The 19128-nt window shown below is 41.3% G+C and overlaps 1 protein-coding gene across 2 annotated transcripts in view; it reads right to left on the bottom strand.

The window, feature by feature from the left end:
* Positions 1–19128, bottom strand: part of cntfr (ciliary neurotrophic factor receptor) — a 227207-nt gene that overhangs the window by 91852 nt on the left and 116227 nt on the right. For both annotated transcript variants that reach the window (XM_036595220.1, XM_036595221.1), the window contains exon 3: positions 13248–13481. In XM_036595220.1, coding sequence (XP_036451113.1) covers positions 13248–13481 — 234 coding nt within the window. The remainder of the gene's footprint in view (positions 1–13247; positions 13482–19128) is intronic.

The following is a 19128-nucleotide window of genomic DNA, read 5'->3' as shown; positions in this document are numbered from 1 at the left end:
GAAATACCACTCATTGGCTACCCACCTTATAGGTCCACGATATGTGCAATTAGAGGCTGTAGCACATTCTGTCAGCCACCCTCTACACCATTCATAATTGGCCAATTTCTGACTGTCGACTATTTTTTTTTTTGGCTGGCCATTTTCAGGAAAGCAGTGACAATGACATGGTACTCTCACGGGGCTAAGCTTGTAATAAGAGCACACATCTGGAGATAACTTAAACTTTTAGTGCTTGATTGCATGCTAACTTACATTACATCCAACAAGCTTGTGGTCCATCAAACAGTATTGACAAGCACACCACTGCCTCCTACGTTAGGCTTCATGAGGTGTTGAATTGGATTCGAAATTTCATAATCAGTTTGTCTCCACACCAATAAGTCTTTGTTGCCGCCCACATTTAGCCCCAAAGTTCTCATGCATGTCCCCAGATGTTCTTGTTATGAGATCACAACAGGCCCCAGTAGACAATTTTCACACACTTTGGTGTAACTGTTTAGGTTGCGAGTGAACTACCACCCAAAAATATACAGCCAAGAGAGGCTCTGTGGCCAGAAACTGACCACTGATGAAGAGCATTGGTCCTGGAGCACCCCTCCCCTTCAAATTAGCTAAAGAACTCATTAACAAGCCAAGAAAAAGACTAAAATGTGCAGGGTCTCTAATGGTACAGAAAGATACAAGATCATGGCTTCAGAAGTGCATTTTCTACACTAAAATAACAGTCATGAACTGGTATTAACTAATAACTAAATAACTAATAATTCACTTTGGAAACCAATGGAAAGATCCACTGATTCTATTCTAGAAATGCCTTGACAGTATTCTGAGACCAGTGAGGAACCCCCAGAGCCTTTGAGGCCTTCAGACATTTCTGTGAAATTAAGAAGTCTGTCATTTTTAGTTATTTTTATTTAATAAAATAATCAAGCTTACTGTATTTAAACTCTGCAAGTACTGTAGCAATGCTCCTAGCTCGCTTTTAGGTTTTGATTGGGTTAAATCCTTGAAACAATCAACAGAAAATGATCCAATCAGGATTTTGTCCTCTGGGGTGTCTTGGTAGATACAGCCAAGCAAACTCTCCCACTAGTTAGGACAGGAGCTGGACTGAAGGCCTTGCACTTTAGATTAACTATCAGTATAGTTAGGAAATAAGAGTGGAAACAACCAATCATGTTATCATTTACAATGGGTGGGACCAATCATGTTAGAAAAAGATCACTCTAAGCCTTCTGGATGTCCTGAAACGTTCCTAAGTCTGTGATTATGAGGAGTAGCCTGACCAATGCATTTCGGTCAATTGTTAGTAGTTAGTAGTAGTTTTATTATTATTAGTGCTTCACAGTCAGACTAAATTCACTCACTAATTTACAAATTTAAAGGATCAATAAAACAGATTGTCATACATCTATACATCTAAAAGAATAATAACATTAACACCATAGCTGTATATAAATCACAAATCACAAACACATCACCTATACAAAACATGTCTAGCCAACTTTAAGAAGAAATATATATAATTATGAAATATCAAAATCTGTCTATAATGCATGCTTATTAATAAGTCTTGTAAGAATTATAATAACGGTCAGTCCTCACCAGTGGAAGATTAAGATAACTACTGCTGCGAGTTGTCTGATATCTCTTTTCTAGAGGGTGAAAGCCAGTCTGAAAATGTGGAAAGTTGCATAGATTGAGCAAACTACAGGCAAATCTGTTCTCACTTTTCCTCCAAGGAGATGATGCCCAGGGTGTTGAGGGCATGCTGGTTGTTGACATAAGCTGTTCCAAGAATGATGCGACATGCCCTCTTTTGCACACGTTCCAACTGTGTGGATAAGGATCGGGTAAGCCCAGCATGCCACACAGGGACTGCATACTATGACACCAGTCTAATCTAACCAGTATATATGGCTAATAAATCAGTTTGCACAACTAAGAAGCGCTTGATGAGCTTAAAAAGAAATCACGTTCTGCTGGCGTTTGCTGTCATAGCGTTTACTTGCTCATTCCACTGAAGATTGTGCTGGATGATGAACTCCAGTATTTTGACTTTAGGTATCACAGAAAGAGGAATCTTATTGATATGAAGAGGTGGTACAGGTGGTGGATTTTTTTGAAAGTTATGTGCATGGCCACACATTTCTTTGCATTAAGAAGCATTGAGTTGTTGGTGGGCCAAGTGTTTAGCTCATCAAGCACATTTTGTCTAGACTCCAGTACGCTAATATCAGAAATGGAAATGGAAAACGGCAGCTCTGTGCCTCTTTACTGAGTCATTGTAAAACTACTACAGGGTAAATAATAAGTTAATATGTCTATTACAAGTATCAAATATCTGTGCTTAATCTAAGCACCATTAGTTTAGCTCTAACATACTACTAGAATCTTATAAGGCCCATGTGTTAAACACAAGGCCCACAAGCCAAGTCAGGCCCATTGCACAATAATATTCGGCCTGCAAAATTATTTAAGTTTTCTATTAATATTAGCTCATTTCACCATGAGCTGCACTACAGTTCCCTGCATGTACTGCAACATAATGTGTGCTCCAATCCCCTACAATGATCTATGGGACAGCGCCACAAAAACAAAACAAAACAAACAAAAAAAAAGATGCCAGGTGTCTAGTTTAAACGAATGGGCAGTTTTTTTAAAAAACGTATTGTACATTGGGGACATTTAAAGAGGTTTAACAGTTATCTGCAGCTAATGTAGTCTATTGTTTTATATGTAAAACAATTTGTTTTTATTTAAAATATTTTTTTGAATCATTGAAGTATTCAGTATCTATTTTTTGCCATTGTAGCTTTGGCATATTTTGAACAAACAATGGCCAGCTGTGGTCATGGTAAAACGGCAAGTGAAAATAAAATAAAAACACAGCTGGCCCACATATTTGTTGAGATTTTTTAATATGGCCCTTTTAGTGGTTGAGTTTGACATCCCTGTCATAGGGCTAGCAGAAATTAGCATTATTATAGAGGTGATTTTCTTCCTCATTTTTTCACCATGTTTTGACATTAATGCTCCGAACCAAAGGCCTAGCACTAATGGTCATGGTTAGCCACTCAATAAGACCTATAACAAGTAGAGCCATTGTGAAAAGGCTCCTAGCATGTTTGACAGTGCTGGGGCTATGCAGAATTAATGTGCTGGTCCATCACACTAGTGAGGGTCAAGCACCAGGGAACTGATAGATGTATATGTGTGTGGGCTGTCTATCTTTTGAAGTTCTCCTCTGATAAACAGTTTCTTCAGGTTTTTTGAACTCTTGCATGTACGAAGGGACACACTTCATGTAGAAAGTGAGAAGAAGAGGAAAAAAAAAAAATAAGCCCACCACACAGAATTCCAATCAAGCCAAGATCAATAGCCGTGTGTTATTCCGTAATAAAACCGGCTCATCCCGAAGAACCTGCCCTTGTGTGTTTGTCATGTTTTGCTTCTTTTCATCTGCTCCAAGCACTTACATGTGGGATCTAGAGTCGGAATTCAACATTTTCCATTCTCATCCCACCCTTCGCATGTTTGTTTTCCCTGAAAATGCACCCTGTCGGGCCCTTCCGAATGGCCCTCGCTGCTTTTTGGTTAACGTTGCTCTAGAGATCAAGCGGACACTCGGAAAGCATTTGTTAATCTGGTACAGTTCATTTCGATGGCACACAACGAGCAAGTTACATAATATTTGAAGCTACTGTTTCCCCGCTGTACAGCTGAAACATTCAGATGGTCTGAGTTAATGCAGATGGTTTTGTGAGAGGAGGTGATGGCTGCAGATGTTTTGCTCGTTCCTTAAGTCGCATTACGGGCACAAGTGAGCAGCGTTGGTGTTTTCTCATTGTTCTCTGCAGTCACTGCAATTATCCACCACTGCTGTTCCAACGCAGAGTTCAACACGATGTCACCTGGAATCTAAATCCATTCCCCAGCCCTATCTCCCTTGTTAACATTTCATCGATCAAAAGTCTTATTTTGGATTGCTGATGTTGTTCTCATTTTCAGACAGGCATGTTTAGTCTAGTATCGCATTGTTGCCATCATCATCTATCCACAAATAACAATGCTGTTATGGCACGGTGGGAAAAGAACAGGTTACGCCTAGGGAAACCAGCCACACAAAATGTAAATTACTTATCGATCCCTTTGCCTTTCGGTATGACATCTATCTTAAAGATGGGGACACGTTTGACAATAACCATATTCATTTTGATTAGGATGTCAACACTTCATTTGAATTTACAGACACTGAGCCTGGTGGGTTTTAGAGAAATAAGCTACCCCCCCCCTTCATTTTCTCTCTTTCCTTTCTTTGCTCAACCCTTTGCTTCTGTCTGTCTCTTTCCCTCTTCTCGAGACCTCGCACACAGGATAGATGGAACGGGGAAAAATTTGATTAGAGAGAAAATCCTGAAGGAACAGACTTGTAAATTACAGCTAAAGTTCAGCATCGCCTCTTCCCAAAGGATGAGGCAAAGCAGCAAACCGCTATAAATCTGCAGCTGAAAAAAAAAAACACCAGTGCCACATCTCTATATCTCTCTTTCTTCGCTCCCAACAGGCCAAAAAAAAAAAGATAGAAAGAAAAAAAAGAAAAAGAAAAAATGATCACTGGAGGGGAAAAGTTGCCATATTGCTCCACATTCTGAATAAAATTTCCAGCTAAGCTGCATTCTATTCACCCATATTAGTGCATTGAGCAGTTAAACCATTTTTCTCCTAAAAAAGGACTTCATGATTTAATAGCATCAGTACAAAAGGTACATTTCTCTTAATTGCTGCAAGAGGAAGAGAGGCATTGTACACCATTATAGTCAATTTGGTACCTGTTTTTTTCTTTACACAGTTATGTTTGAGGCTATAGTTTCAAAAGTAGAAGAGTACGTACATTTACTTTCATTTTATTTAGCCTTCTTTGGAGCGAAATCATAGAAATTAGGGGTGCAGGAAAAACTCGATTCTTAGATGCATCGCGATGCGGACGTGAACGATTCTGAATCGATTCATTCAACGTCAAAAATCGATTTTCTAAATATTTAATTTATAACGTAATGTTGACGGAACGCAAAAGGCTGAACTGGAAGTGCGGAAGTGCAGCGCCCGGACAGTCTGTGGCGGCACATAACAAAAACACTGCTGGATGAGCGAGAAATCCGACCGGACCCACTGCATTAAAAGCCAGGTTAGGTCAGGAGTCACAACACAAATGATAAGAAGAGCCATTTTGCCTTTCAACGAAGTCAAACCACCTTGGGAGCCACAACATTTAACGCCCAGTATGTCTCAGTATGGGATAATGTCCTAGTATGGGCTAAAAATATAAATGAGAGCGCAGATTTACTTCGCTCTGCTTTAAGCTTTAGCTTTAGCCGCTTTCCTCCCATCTCCGCCAGAAAACCTTTCTTCAAAACTAGAAGAGTTTCTTGTAAAATGTCTCAGCGTCCGGCTGTTTTACGAGGCTGAAGTCGCTTCTCATTCGCCAGTTTCTCATTGTAATTTTCCTGTTCCACCTTAAATTCTGCCTTAGGCGCCGAATGTAACTGCTGCACCATTTAAGGTGGAACGGGAAAATACGAAAGAGAAGCGAGTTCATTTTCGCAACTTTTTAGAGAAAGACAGTCTCTCAGCAGATTTAACCAACCGCGCTGCTTATAAATGCGAATAAGTCCTCCAAATGTTCGTCTTAATCTGTTTTTTCGTTCGCTACTCGCGAGGCCAGACTTCGGGGCTATGTGACCTGCTGTCTGCTGTCTGTTCTCAGTCGTTGAGAACCAGGGCTTTCGCGCTATGCGGCACACTTTGGAGCCGAGATTCAGCGTCCAGTCTCGAAAACACCCCCCCCCCTCTACAACGAGACCAAAAGGGTGGCTGTAACGTGCTGCGTGGACACCCATTACCACTGGATCTTATTTCAGGGTAACAGCGCATTTTATCGCAGATGAGTGGCAGCAGCGTCTCTGAATGAGAGCCTTCTAGTTCACTTGCCACATCACTTCCATTTGATTGATTAATAAAAGATATTTTAGATAATTAAAGCAAAGTATTTGTAATGATCCGTAATGCATTTACATTATGGATCATTACAAATACTTTGCTTTAAAACTACCAAGTCCTCAGACAGTGGGAAGATAGAAATCATGCATAGAGAAAAAAGATGCATCGAGATGCATCGATAATCGTTTCATAATCGCATCGCAGCCCTCTGAATCGTAATCGAATCGTGAGGTGCCTAAAGATTCCCACCCCTAATAGAAATCAAGAATCACCTTTGGTTCCCCTTTCAAGCTTTCAGTGGATGGTTCCTTAAAGTAAGAGTTCTCAAACTGGTCCTCAGGGCCCCCCAGAAGGTCCATGTTTTTGCTCATTTTCAACTCACAACACATAGAGCAGCCTGGTTTGAGAACCTTGAGAATCTTGATACATCACAATTTTGATTTCTACATTAATTTGATTTTAGCTATATTAATATTGTTCTTGTGTTTTAATATTTCTTATGAAGTTTTACTTTTCTTTGTTAATGTATGTACCAAAAATGGCCATAATTCATTTTTACATGTCCATTTTCAACCTATGTTAGAGGTAAACAAGCTGTTTCTGTTATTATGCCTTAAAGATGGATGCTCTGTTTTGAGTGACTGCCCTGTATTTTGCCTCCCTCAAAGGGCACTGAAACACTCATTAGATATCCAGTATTAATGGGCGAATGAACTGCTGTAGGCTGAAGAGGTGAATATATGCAATATATAAAGTGTATTGGCTCTTCAAGCGTTCTTTAGTAAAGAAAATGCTTCTGTATAGAACCATAAACACTTCAAGAGCCCTTCGTATGATTAAAAGGTTTGTGGCAATGTGAATTTGTTCTTCAGATTGATGGAGAATGTGTTGGAGATGGTTCTATACAGAACCTTTTTGAAAAGGGTTCTAAAAAGCATACAAAGGGCTATAATATCAACCTTGTTACAATAGGTAACATTTTTGGTGCTATATAGAACCACCTTTAAAAAAGGTTCTATATAGAACCATCTACAACACATTCTTCATCAGTCTGAAGAACGATTTCACAATGCAAAGAACCCTTTAATTATGAAAAGGGTTCTGAGTGTTCATGGTGAGTTTAGAACCATTTACTAATAAACCCTTAAAAAACAACTTTTTTTGTGTAGACTTGGTTCTTGTGACATCACAGAAACAATGAATTCAAAACAAACAAACAAAACAAAACAAAAAAAGTCATCAGTAATAGTTATCTGGCTGTTTTCAATAATTAACCAGCACTGAAAAGCAAAGCAGACAGTCAAAACAAAACGTGTAGAAAGAGAGCAATATCAACGCTGCTCTTCCTTGAGGGGTGACTTTACCCTCTAGTCTCTGTGGGTTTTTATCCAGAGCTGATATAATTAGTGTATGCTACATTTGGCTGACCCATTCTCCACACTCCCACCAGACCCAAACAGTAAACAAAATATCAATCACGTTCAATGAAGATGGCCGTGCAGGGAGCCATGCCTTAACGAAATACAAACAAGAACCCAGCTCTTCCCTGAAAGTAATACAACACCAACCATATTTGGTGTAAAAAATAAACAAAAAGTCACTACAAAAACTCGACCCATAGGCCAGTTTGAACATATAAGGTAATAGTGGTTCACTGCAGTTGTTGTTTTCTGTCCTTTAGGGCAGTGTGGCAATGAACAACATTTTGTTTTCCTATCATAAGCAATGAGCTGCAGAGCAGGCTGGAATGTCTCTTAGAGTTTTGGAGGGAAGCAATTCCCAGTAGTGAAGAAGTTTCAAATGGACTTGAATCAAGCAGGCATTGAAGGGTTTTCAGCAATATTAGTCCAACATGATGCCTGCATTTCATGTTTTTGGGTCATGAGGGGAAGCAGAGAACAGAGAATGAAGGACTGCTATTTCAGTCATCATTTCAAAAATGCACTCATAGATTGACAAAACGAACAAACAAGACAAACAAAAGAGAAAACAATCCCCTTACAACCCCATACACCCCAACACCAAACTAACATGCTAACTCTAACTAGTTAATTCTAATGTACTGTTGTCATGCAGATGTACTATGTACATTTAGTGTAACAGTGTAGTGTGTTGTAGTCATTGTATGTAGATATACATGTAGCATAACGCTATAATGTATAGTAATGCTTTCTTTTACAGTCCTTTAAGGTATTAACCAGGTAAGTGCAGTGGGTAGCGCTGGCAAGAAAGAAGCTGACTTCAGCTTCATAGTGAGAGTTGAAAAGGGATGAGGAGGTTACTCAGTTTCTGCTTGATAGATGGGTTAACATTAACTTATTTTTGCTGTTTCACAGAGCCAGCAGGTCAGTAGCATTTTGTTCTGTTTGCTAATGTTTACGAGAGCAACTGGTTAGCTTTGCAGCAGCAGTTGTAATGACAGGTTGCTAACCCACAACCTAGCTAACTACAGCATCATTTACCTTGGCAATGCGCATCCATGAATTTGTGGGTCAGAGATTCTAAAGGAGCACTTAAGGGAGGGGTGTATTTGTATTGCTGTTGCTGTTGAGTTCAAATATCAACAATCTTGCTCCAGAATCATATACTGTGACTTTAAGAAGGAAATATGGCATAAAATAACAACACAAAACATAAAGTAAAATAAAAAATAAGCAAACTCATCACAATTTACAGCCCTTCAAAACATAAAATTGTTGTTTGATGGACTTTTTGGTCTGTACATTTTCTCCATCTTCCCATAATATAAGGTAATTAATACCCAAATAGTAAATTTCGTTTTTTAAATATTGGCACCTTGAACAGTTAAATAAGTATTCGAGTACCTGTATAATTCCCCAGTATAAAGATATACATGTAGTATCTCTAGACTGCCAGTCTTTGTCCTTTATATAGTTTTCATATATTTGTTCAAGGTAGTTCAACATTGCTGTTTTTTCTCGAGGAAAGCAACAACAGCAATAAAAGTTTGATGGTTCAGAACATTTACAAGCATTCCAGAGCGTAGCGGTGACGACCTCAACGTGTGTCCCCCTTCTGCCTCTTCCCGAGCCTCCTCCCTGACAACCACCACAGAAAAACCCAACACTAACACACACGCTAGCTCTGACAATGACACAACCAGCTTCCCCAGGCCTGTTCTGTGGTCCTCAGACCTCAGCTCTAACCGCAACGATGACTCTAGCCGTCCAGCCCGTCTGCTCGGAAAGCAGCTCTCTCCAGGGACAGCCAAAACATGCCATTTTAATGGGTTTCTCTTGTTCCTCATAGCTGAATGGAGATAGGCCGCAAGTAGAAAAAGCAAACAGGATGCAGCGAGACCGGTACTTTACAAGAGTAAACTTGCCTCTTTTTTTCTCTCTTTTCATGACCTTATCAACTTTTCAGAAAAGCTTTGCGTCCAGCCTAGGTACGTGCTATATGAAGGTTAGCTTGATACCTTACCTTGGTAACTGAATGAGAATTCAGCCCTGGTAACCGAATCTCTCTTTCAATCACACCTCTCAAAGTTAAGCTGCGGATAGAGCATTCTGGGTATGAAAAAGGCATAATAGAACCAGAGGATTATAGCTACCAGTGGGCAGAACAAAATTGCAATTTACAGAGAATATTGAGTTTTGTGAGATGTTTTGTGCTGTGGAGCTTGCACGGATGGATTGTCATTGAAAGGGTGAATGGCAAATTCAGAGTCCAAATGGAATGATCGCTGGGCCAAAGTAAAAAGAACAAGGGAATAAAGAGTAATAGAAAGAGCACAAGAAACCTCAAAGACGTTAGAAAACTTACATCTGAATCTCTAAGTTTGAAACGCTACCTTCACAGTCAGGCCTGCATTTGATAGCACACCAATTTAACAATACTTGTATGGACTTTTTGGCCTTTAACTCAACAGAAAACATATATATATATAAAAGTATGAGTTCAGTTGTTTCAGCCACACTCATTGCATCTGTACAGCTGTATTAAATCAAGCACACAGCCATGCAATCTCCCTAGACAAACACTGAAACATTGCCAGTTAAATGGGTTGTACCAAAGAGCTCAGAAACTTTACATGTGAAACTATCATAAAATGCCACAGGTCAATTTGTGAAATTTCAGCCCTGCTAGATCTGCCCCGGACAACTGTAAGTGCTATTATTGTAAAATGGAAGCTCTGCTGTGGAGTGGCAGACCACACAAACACACAGAGTGGGGAAGCCTGAACACATAAAATCTGCCTATCCTCTGCTGCATTACTCACTACACAGTTCCAACCAACCTATGGAAGCAACATCAGCACAAGAAGAGTGCGTTTGGTGCTAGATGAAATGGGATTCCAAGGCTGAGCAGCTGCACACAAGTTGAGATCACTATTTGCAGTGGTGTCATGCGTGCCGCCACTGCACTCTGAAACAGTGGAAATTGTGTTTTCTGCCATAATAAATCCCACTTTACAATCTGGCAGTCTAATAGACAAATCAGGGTTTGGCAGTTGCCAGAAGAATGCTAGCTACCAGAAGACATAATGTCAAAAGTAAAGTTTGGTAGAGGAGGGATAATGGTCTTGGGGTATTTGGCTCAGCCCCTTAGTTCCAGTGAAGGGTAATGTTAATGCTACAGCACACAAAGATATTTATGACAATTATAGACTTCCAAATTTGTGGCAACAGCTTGTGGCAACACTTTCCTGCTCCAGCATGACTATGCCGCTGTATCTGTCATAGATGCAAAGGGGGGCCAACTCCAATTAAGGCCCATCATGTTGGAATAGGATGTCCAACAAGCTCAAATAGGTGTGATGGCCAGATGTCCACATACTTTTGGCCACATAGTGTATATATAGAGCTCATTCAAATCTCGTGACATGTACTAGAGACATGATACCCACCCCAGTTCTCCCTTACTGCCAGCCCTGTCCTGGTGTACCCCTTCCCTGCAAATTCTGGTGAGGCAAAGTCTGTGTGTTACAGTGAGAAAATCTGTTAAATTTGCAGAGCATGGGTACTCCAAGACCAGGGTTTGGAACCATTGACCCAAAGCATCAGTGTCCTTAGCTGTCTTCAGTCTTAGGCAACATAATTACAGGATGACAAAGACGTCCTCTCTCCAGCCTTGCAGTGAAAGCTGAATTATGAGCTGTTGTGTTTATCACAAGCCACTGAAGAGGGCTATGGTTTTGAGGAGATGACATGTGAAACATGGGAATCCTGCTGGCCAGCCCACACTCGTTCATCTCCTTATGTCCCTGGCAGGCGTTCCTATGACAGGCCGAGCGTTTGACGCACATGTGGAGGGGCCTCTCCCCGGCTGCGGGATTGGGAACATGCCACTTTCATTCAAGCACTTAGCTCTAGCACTTATCTCGTTAGCTAGTCTGCGACCCAGGCAAAGCACGGGTAGCTGTTCGCCCTGTTATTCCACGTACAGGGCAGAGCTCTTTCGACCAACCAAGCATTAAAAAATGCAGCAGACTCTCACTGTCTCTCGATTGCAGTGGTTTTTGGGACAAGCTGAGGTTTGCTGGCAACTGTTGACTGGAAAATGTTTCTTAGCGAAAGTTGTAGACAAGAACCCTGACAGAGCAAAGGAAAAGGCTTGAGATGCTCAATGTGTAAATCTTTGCTGGCACAGCAGGAAAAAGTAAATAAACCATGCTCTCACATTATTAATGCATGTCCCATTCCAAAAAAGAAGCATGTCTTTAAAGGAATTAGTACCCATTAATCATGTGATTCCACCGATATTCCACACTGGCATTCCCAAAGGCCTGGTAAACACATAGCTACACAGCTGATGAAGCACATTCCTCATCGTGCAGTCATAAGCAGGGCTCATCTCCTCTTTTGGTTTTCTAATTTCTCTAATTTAATTAGCGAACTTAATTGCTGTCAGAGAGTGTTATGGGTAGCATCTAGTCACCATTATTGATTAGAGAGCTTGGCACAGCATAGCAGTCCATAATAATTTGCTTCTGGTTGTTCAAGGGTGAAGAAAAGCTTCTTCCTGTGAGACACACCAAACTTTTCCTTCAACCACCTGCATTCATGCCATTTGCAAGCCACGAGGCGTAAATGACCCTGGGTTGAGCGGTCATTAAACTGTGTACACATTCCAACATAGATCACTCCGTGTTTGCAATTTGGGATGGAGATGGCCGCTCCTCGTCTGTCAGGCTGGGGGAAATGGAGCGCAGAAACATCCTGCGGACTCCAGCACCGTCAGATGTCCCGCGGCCTGCCGATGACCCCTCTTTACGCTGCTAATCAAAGAAACAGCACATCTGGCCCCGGCTTAATGTCCAGTATGACATCACACCCTGTAGCCACTTAGAGAAGGCCTAAACACAGACCATAAATCGCCTGGGTTAACAGGCACTCGCATCCACTGTGACTCCCACACAGAGAGAGACGGCTGGACATGGAGGGGGGCTTACAGGTTTGGGAAAGGAGGGGTTTAGACGATGATGCTTTGGTAATTAAAGAGACTCTTTTAACTTGCAGCAAGTGTATCCAAACTAGTGCTTCTTGGCCTTTGTAACAGGACAGGCTGGCAGAAGGCGTAAGCAAGCTTGGGCTTGTTTAGAGGGGAAAGTACTGCAGTAAGTAGTGCACTGGGTCAAACTAAGGGCCAGGAATGGGACAAAAACGTAAAAATGGAGATTGTTAAATGATTGTTAAAGTGGCATTATGGCCTAAAACTACTTTCTAATGTTCTTTGTGGTGTTTTATAGCAAAGTGTTGCGATCCTCAGCCTTGTTGTGACAGAATTCAGTTTTATTTTGTGTTCATGTGTTCAGTCACTACAAAACCTGTAAATACGTAATACAACCATTGGGAACCCATGTGGTGTCAACCAGTCCTGACTGCTAGCCTAGCCACAGGTCCATTGTGTAATAAATACAACCAAGCTAACTCTTACCTCAGTCACTAAACAAAACAGAAAAAAATCTCACTCTAAACTTTACAAAAGCATGACTGTACATGACCTGACATACTGATAAGTATAGAAATTTATAAAAGCAAGTTGCATAACTAAAAACTGAGGCAGCCATCTTGAATTCTGACTTTCATCTGTACTTATTTTTACACTTCTGTTACTTGTCACAGCTACATTTGCCTCATAGCTCCAACGCAAAGCAGAAGAATCAAACTTTGGACACTAAACTATGTCTTGGCTGATCAACTACATTTGGGAAAAGCATGTAAATATTTGCTTTAAAAAGGTAAAAGGGTACAGAGCCTTAAGAAAACGACTGCACTCACGGCCAATGCGGAGCGTGATCTGGTCTCGGCGCTGGTCGTCAGAGTTCTGGAAGCAGCTGTACAGGCCGTTGCTGCTCATGTCCACCTCCATGAGGGTGAGCCACGGCCCCTCCTCCCGCCACCGTGCCTTCACGTCCGTCCCGTTCACCTTCCACGTAACGGAGGTGTCATTGTCCAGAGATCCGCACAGCATGGTCACGTCGCTGCCAATCCGTGCATACTGGATCCTGGCCCCTGTGGAGAGAGAAGACCACAGTCAGGACCGTATCTTCTTCATCATTCACCGCACTCACACCGTAGCACACTTGGACAGGGCCTGCAGAGTTCAGACCCAGATGCCTTGCTAGATGAGAAAGGCTGATTATTTGCAGCCTTTGTGGGTTGTATTAAACAGTCTGAGTAAAAAATATACTCTGCCCTGGTGCCTGACTGTGAACACTGAAAACAAGTCCTGTCCTTTTCTTTAATCTCATAATGCATTTGAATACCTCATTTGTTTTACAGTATTCATTATCATACTCTGTTTAGTCATTTCTCTCTCCAAATGAAGAGTCATGGTTGTTTTCCCTGAAGTCTAGGAATCTCATTTCATCTGCACCTCATACATAAAGTTATGAGACGTAGCACTGAACAGTGCAAACGTAGGACATTTGTTCGTGTCAGAAGTTAAAGAGAGTCATATACACCACAAGAGAGATTTTACATTATAATGTAAAATGTATGATGCAGAAGCAAAATAAGCCAAGGCTGTAGGAAAAAATTAAGACAACAACTTTATGTGACTTTGAGTATCAGAATCAGAAATAGAATCACTTCGTTGGCCAAGTACGCTTGCCAGGACAAAGAATTTATGTTGGTGAAATTGGTTCTTACGTAAATGGACAATACAAAAAACAAACAAATATTTACATTTTTTAAAAATTGCGATGCCAAAGTAACACAATGATCCTTTAATGCAACAAATTAATGATGACACTTTTGCATCAGGCATCACTGCTGCCTGAGCAAAACTCCATATGAAACCATATGAAACTTTACAAGAGAAAGAAAAAAATGATCAGCTTTTAATGTAAGTTAATCTTTTTTCTAAGTCATTTTGGACCATTTCTATTGGTCTGTTTGTCATGACATTTTGTCACCACAACATCATGGCAAAATAAATGGCAGCTGGCATTGTCAAATTATAAAAAAGAAGAAGAGACAAAAATTAAGAAAAAAGTTTTGTAGTACTTGAGTTGAGTAACAGCAGGTTAACCGCTTCTCCCTCCACACCTGACTGACCTGGCCTTATCCTCTGGGCAAACCACAGCTATGAATTTTACATTCACGCCCATTGCTTTGGAGTTTTACGATTCAATATTGTAGTACAAGATCAGAAGTGAAGGCACTGCACAAGGGAGACAGCGAACGCCTGTTATCTGCTACCAACCAAATTCTTCCATATGGATTCATCCAGTCAGGTTAGAAAGATATGCTTCTATGCAAATATGATAACTTTCCTAGTCTTGCTTGCTGTCTTCATGTCCAGCGAGAAAGAAAATGAACAACTGAAGCAACCCATGCCTTAAAGAGCAATATCTATAATTAAACTGTCAAAGATTCTTTCTTGATACTTCTCCTTCTTCTTGCTGGAATTAAACCTAATTCCCTCTTAACTGATGAAGCTGTGTTTGTATTCTGGGATGTGTGTCCATAGCGGCATGTCCTGCTAGTTCAAATGTGTTTTGGCTATAAAAGGGACAAGCATATGTGGCTGAGGGCCCAGTGCATGTCCTGCCAGTCCTTATCTCTGTCTGCCTTCTTTTCAGCAAATCTCCAAGCCTCTAAAGCTTCAATTACTTTCTAAAATAAAATGGTGGTGGAGGGTTTTCTTTCTTGGCTGTGTTGTGGAATCTAACAAACTGGTATTTGTTACTGATAAGAGAGAGCACAAAGTGGTGTCTCTTGTCAGTAACAACTTAATCTATTACATTTATTTACATGAGCCAAAACTGTTGATCCTCATATATTTACAAGAGCTGTAATGGTATTGACATTTTTATTAGTTACATTACAGAGTCATGTATTGTTTATGTTTAACTACCACTACACACTATAAAATGACACCGTTACACCTCATACATGTATGTCTTCTATTTTGGTTTTTTTTTTGTGCCATTGCTGATATCAGCAGCCAACAATTACAGCTAGACCTTCAGTTCAGTCTATAAATGTCATAAAATGAACAATAAAACCAAAATACCTACATGATAAAGCAACAATCTGCAGTATATACTACATTCTAGTAGTATGTGTGCTGTAGAAGTTAACACTAAGCTAAGCTAGCACCTACATATTTTGTAGCCATTCTAGATTAAACCTGGACATTTAAAGACATTTCATTTGTTTTGTCTGAGGCTTGTGTCCGATATTATCATACATTTTACCTTGTTTGTTGTAATTTTACAGTGATTCTTTTAGCAAAGTCCTTTGGAATAGAGGTGCCACTGCAGGTTCCATTTCTAATAACTGACTGAAACCTGCTAAGCCTACCATTTAAATTAGCATTCACTGACATGTGTAGGACTTCCAGACAAGCTAGAGTGGCATTTTTTTCTGACAAAATTGGTTTTAGCCATTGAAATTCAAAACCTGACCAGCTGGTTCCACTGTCACTTCCAAATTATGCTAGTTGTAACATTTAAAGCCTTCATTTCAGCTCCTTACTAATCAATAGGATAGCCTGCTTGACTGCATGTATTGCTAGTGGGGTTCTAATACAAAAAACATGATAAATCTGTTAAATAAAAATGACAAAAAATTACAACACATTTATTTTTAGTTTCCAGAAATCATTAGGCCCTCTTTGAAGACCTAGAAGGCCCTGAGCATTTCCTGCATGTTTAAAGCCATTTTAAAAATGATCTTGTATTCTACTGAATATATCTTATTATGCTTGTTTCCATGCAATGGTAGCTCCAGTACAACAGAACTACACTATATTACTCACACAAACTTCCCAGTTATACAAAGCTAATGATAATCCCCAAAAATATTTACCAGCCAAAACACATATCACCCAGAGGATAAAAGACTGCCTAAGAGCCCGAAGCTCTCTGAAGCCCATTTAATGGAGCTGATTTAATAGTACACCCTCAGACCCGTGCTCTCTAAGAGAATGGTTGAGTAAAACATGCCAGTGAAATGTCTCCTCTCCAAACATCTTCACCATGGGAGCCATTGCTTTGCCCTCTGTCTCGTTTCCTTTGAAGATTCTCATTAAGAGCTTGTCTTTCGTTTGCTCTCATTTGTCGGGCCGCTTTTGGCACCCTGCACGCTTGGCGGGGTGCGAATAAACCCATTTCCTGTTTCCTGCCCACTTATCTGCAGACACCCCCGAACAGGCAGAGATAGGGCACCTAATCGCTGGCCCCACGGCATGAGAAAACAAAGCCCAGGCACAATAAGTCATGTCTGCTGCTTTTCGATAGCCCAGAATGCTTAATTCTCATTATGCAGTTTAGCAGGTGCGTCTGTCACGGCCTTATCTGATGATGGGCCTGTTTTCCACATGTAGCCTCTGTAGGCATTTCCAGCCTGCTCCCCCTCCCCTCTGCCACCCCACCTCATGCATTTGTCACTGGAGTAATGCATATTATCTTCAAACACACAGAAGCACCCTCATACAAGCCAAAAAAACCCCCCACAGACTTCCTCTGAGGTTAGCCACTCCATGCTAATGTACTGTGAAACTAACACGTAGCGTCAAGGACAATGGCTGTGTGCCTTTTCTGAAGATGGAGGAAAAAAGACACGCACACACACACACACAAAATTGAGATTCAAAGCAGCAGCTAAATTGACACTTCACATTGCAGACATAAACCGGTCACTGAGCTTAGCAGAGGCTCCAGGGAGAGATGAGACAGAGGGGGACTCCACACCCACATGGAGGAGCTCTGACTTTTACGAGCCATGGATGTGCAGGCTGGGCCAGGAAGCTGCAGAAGGGATTCTGCCCCGCCTGGCCAAGGGGCCAACAGCTGGATCTCCTGTCGAGATGAGGAACAGCTGTGTCTGTGCTCGTGAAACATCGGCCAAGAAAACAAAGCAGCTAAGTGGCCATGCAAACAGGGCACTGTTGACAAGAAGCTATCTCTATAAATGGAATGCATTCTGTTGATGTTTTCATAACACAAGTCTTAACAGGTTGGATTCATTTCTAGCTAATCAGTTTTCGTTTCTGGGAAAAAGGAGCTCAATAAGACTAACATTGGGAGAAAAACAGAGAAAAAGAAGGAAACATTTGACTCACTGTAAGAATAAGGAGCCATTGCAAGATGTCACTTATGAGGTCACAAGACCCAACCACATGGTCTGCAGAGCTGCATTATCTTCTGTTGTGCTCCAAACTGCCATGATGCCTAAGGACCCCCTTGCACAATAGCTGTGACTGCGAGCTTAAGGATTCCTCTGTGGAATTTTTCCCTGCTCTATGATATTGCATTGTTACACGACTGGATTTTCGCACAAATGAAGGTCATGCAAAGCTACATGCTGCAGAAAGGTCAACAGGATTAGAAAGCATCAGATTGATACTGCATGGATCAGACGCCTCTGTCCTGCCCTCCCAGCTCCTGCGGCTTAACCGCTCTAGCCAGGGAATGTGGGCTTGGCTGCGTCATTTATTTTCTCACTCTGGCCCTCCGGGGGAAATGCTTGCTAACTCCTTGCCCCTGGCACTGTTCTGCACTCTCTCTTTCCTCCCAGACCTCCCATGATGCACCACATGCTTCTCTGGGATGGGATGGGATAGTTGGGGTTTTGCTTTCGGACCTCCCGCTCCACCCCACTCTTTTGTCTCTGAACTAGTAAAACAACTGAAAGCAAGTGCACTAAGCAGATGCAAGCCACCCAGGTTGGATACATCCTAAAGCTCCGCTGTGGTCTAAAGAGGGTTAGGACACATATATTACTGTGGGTGACATGGTTATGCTTTACCTGGCTCAACAGGGTCATGTACTACTTTGTGACGTTCCTCGCTTTGGACAGGAGCAGACTGGAATGCCATCATTAATATTATGCCAATTAGTTGACATGTTTGCCTAAAGCAAGTTACACTGGCCAGGTGCAGGGATCCTATCCCCAGAACAGATTGGGGTTAAGTACCTTGCTCAAGGCTACAAGTGCCGCAGCATGGTACTATCAGGTAGGATCACATCCATGACCTTTCAGTTTATGGATCATAACCAAGTTAAGCAATTATTTTGACATAATGAACCACATACTTTGTGTGTGGATTTGTGATCAGGTTTATATATACTCGCTTACACATTGTCTTGACAGAAACATGAGTGGAGTCAAAGCAGGATGTACAAATTCAACTAGTTTGGCTAATGGAAGGAAGCACGAAGGCACACACCAATGCAAATCAGCAGCAGAGCAGATTAAAGCATCTATCACATGCAAAACAAATGCTGTAATATGGAGACACAGCTCTTACTACACTGGGTCACAGCACCAGAACTGTGTTGCCAGCAAGATTAGCTTAACAACCTTCCCTATCTCTGCTAATTCACAGTACATGAGTCCTAGCTGCACTCCAGGGCCAACTAATGCTTGAGTACTAAGAATTGAAGGGGGCTGAGGGGGTCTAGGCTCTCCCACCTCCCAGGTCATCATGTGCAAAGGGAGTTCTTGCATCCTTGTGCTTTTTCTCTCACTTTAAGTCAGTAAAAGAGACAAAGTTCTCTTTTGACCATCCAAAAATTTTGGCAGATGCTACCACCATTGCAACATTTACACAATGTTGGTTGTGTAAATGATCTAGATCTACACCCAGTGCTGTAAAAACTGGACTATGATTAATTACCCTTTACTCTGCTGTTATAGCTACTCAGGC

This window comes from Colossoma macropomum, unplaced genomic scaffold (assembly GCF_904425465.1).
Source record: "Colossoma macropomum unplaced genomic scaffold, Colossoma_macropomum, whole genome shotgun sequence".
NCBI classification, from domain to species: Eukaryota; Metazoa; Chordata; class Actinopteri; order Characiformes; family Serrasalmidae; genus Colossoma; species Colossoma macropomum.
Note: the sequence above shows the minus strand (reverse complement) of the source record. Positions and strands in the feature narration are given on the sequence as shown.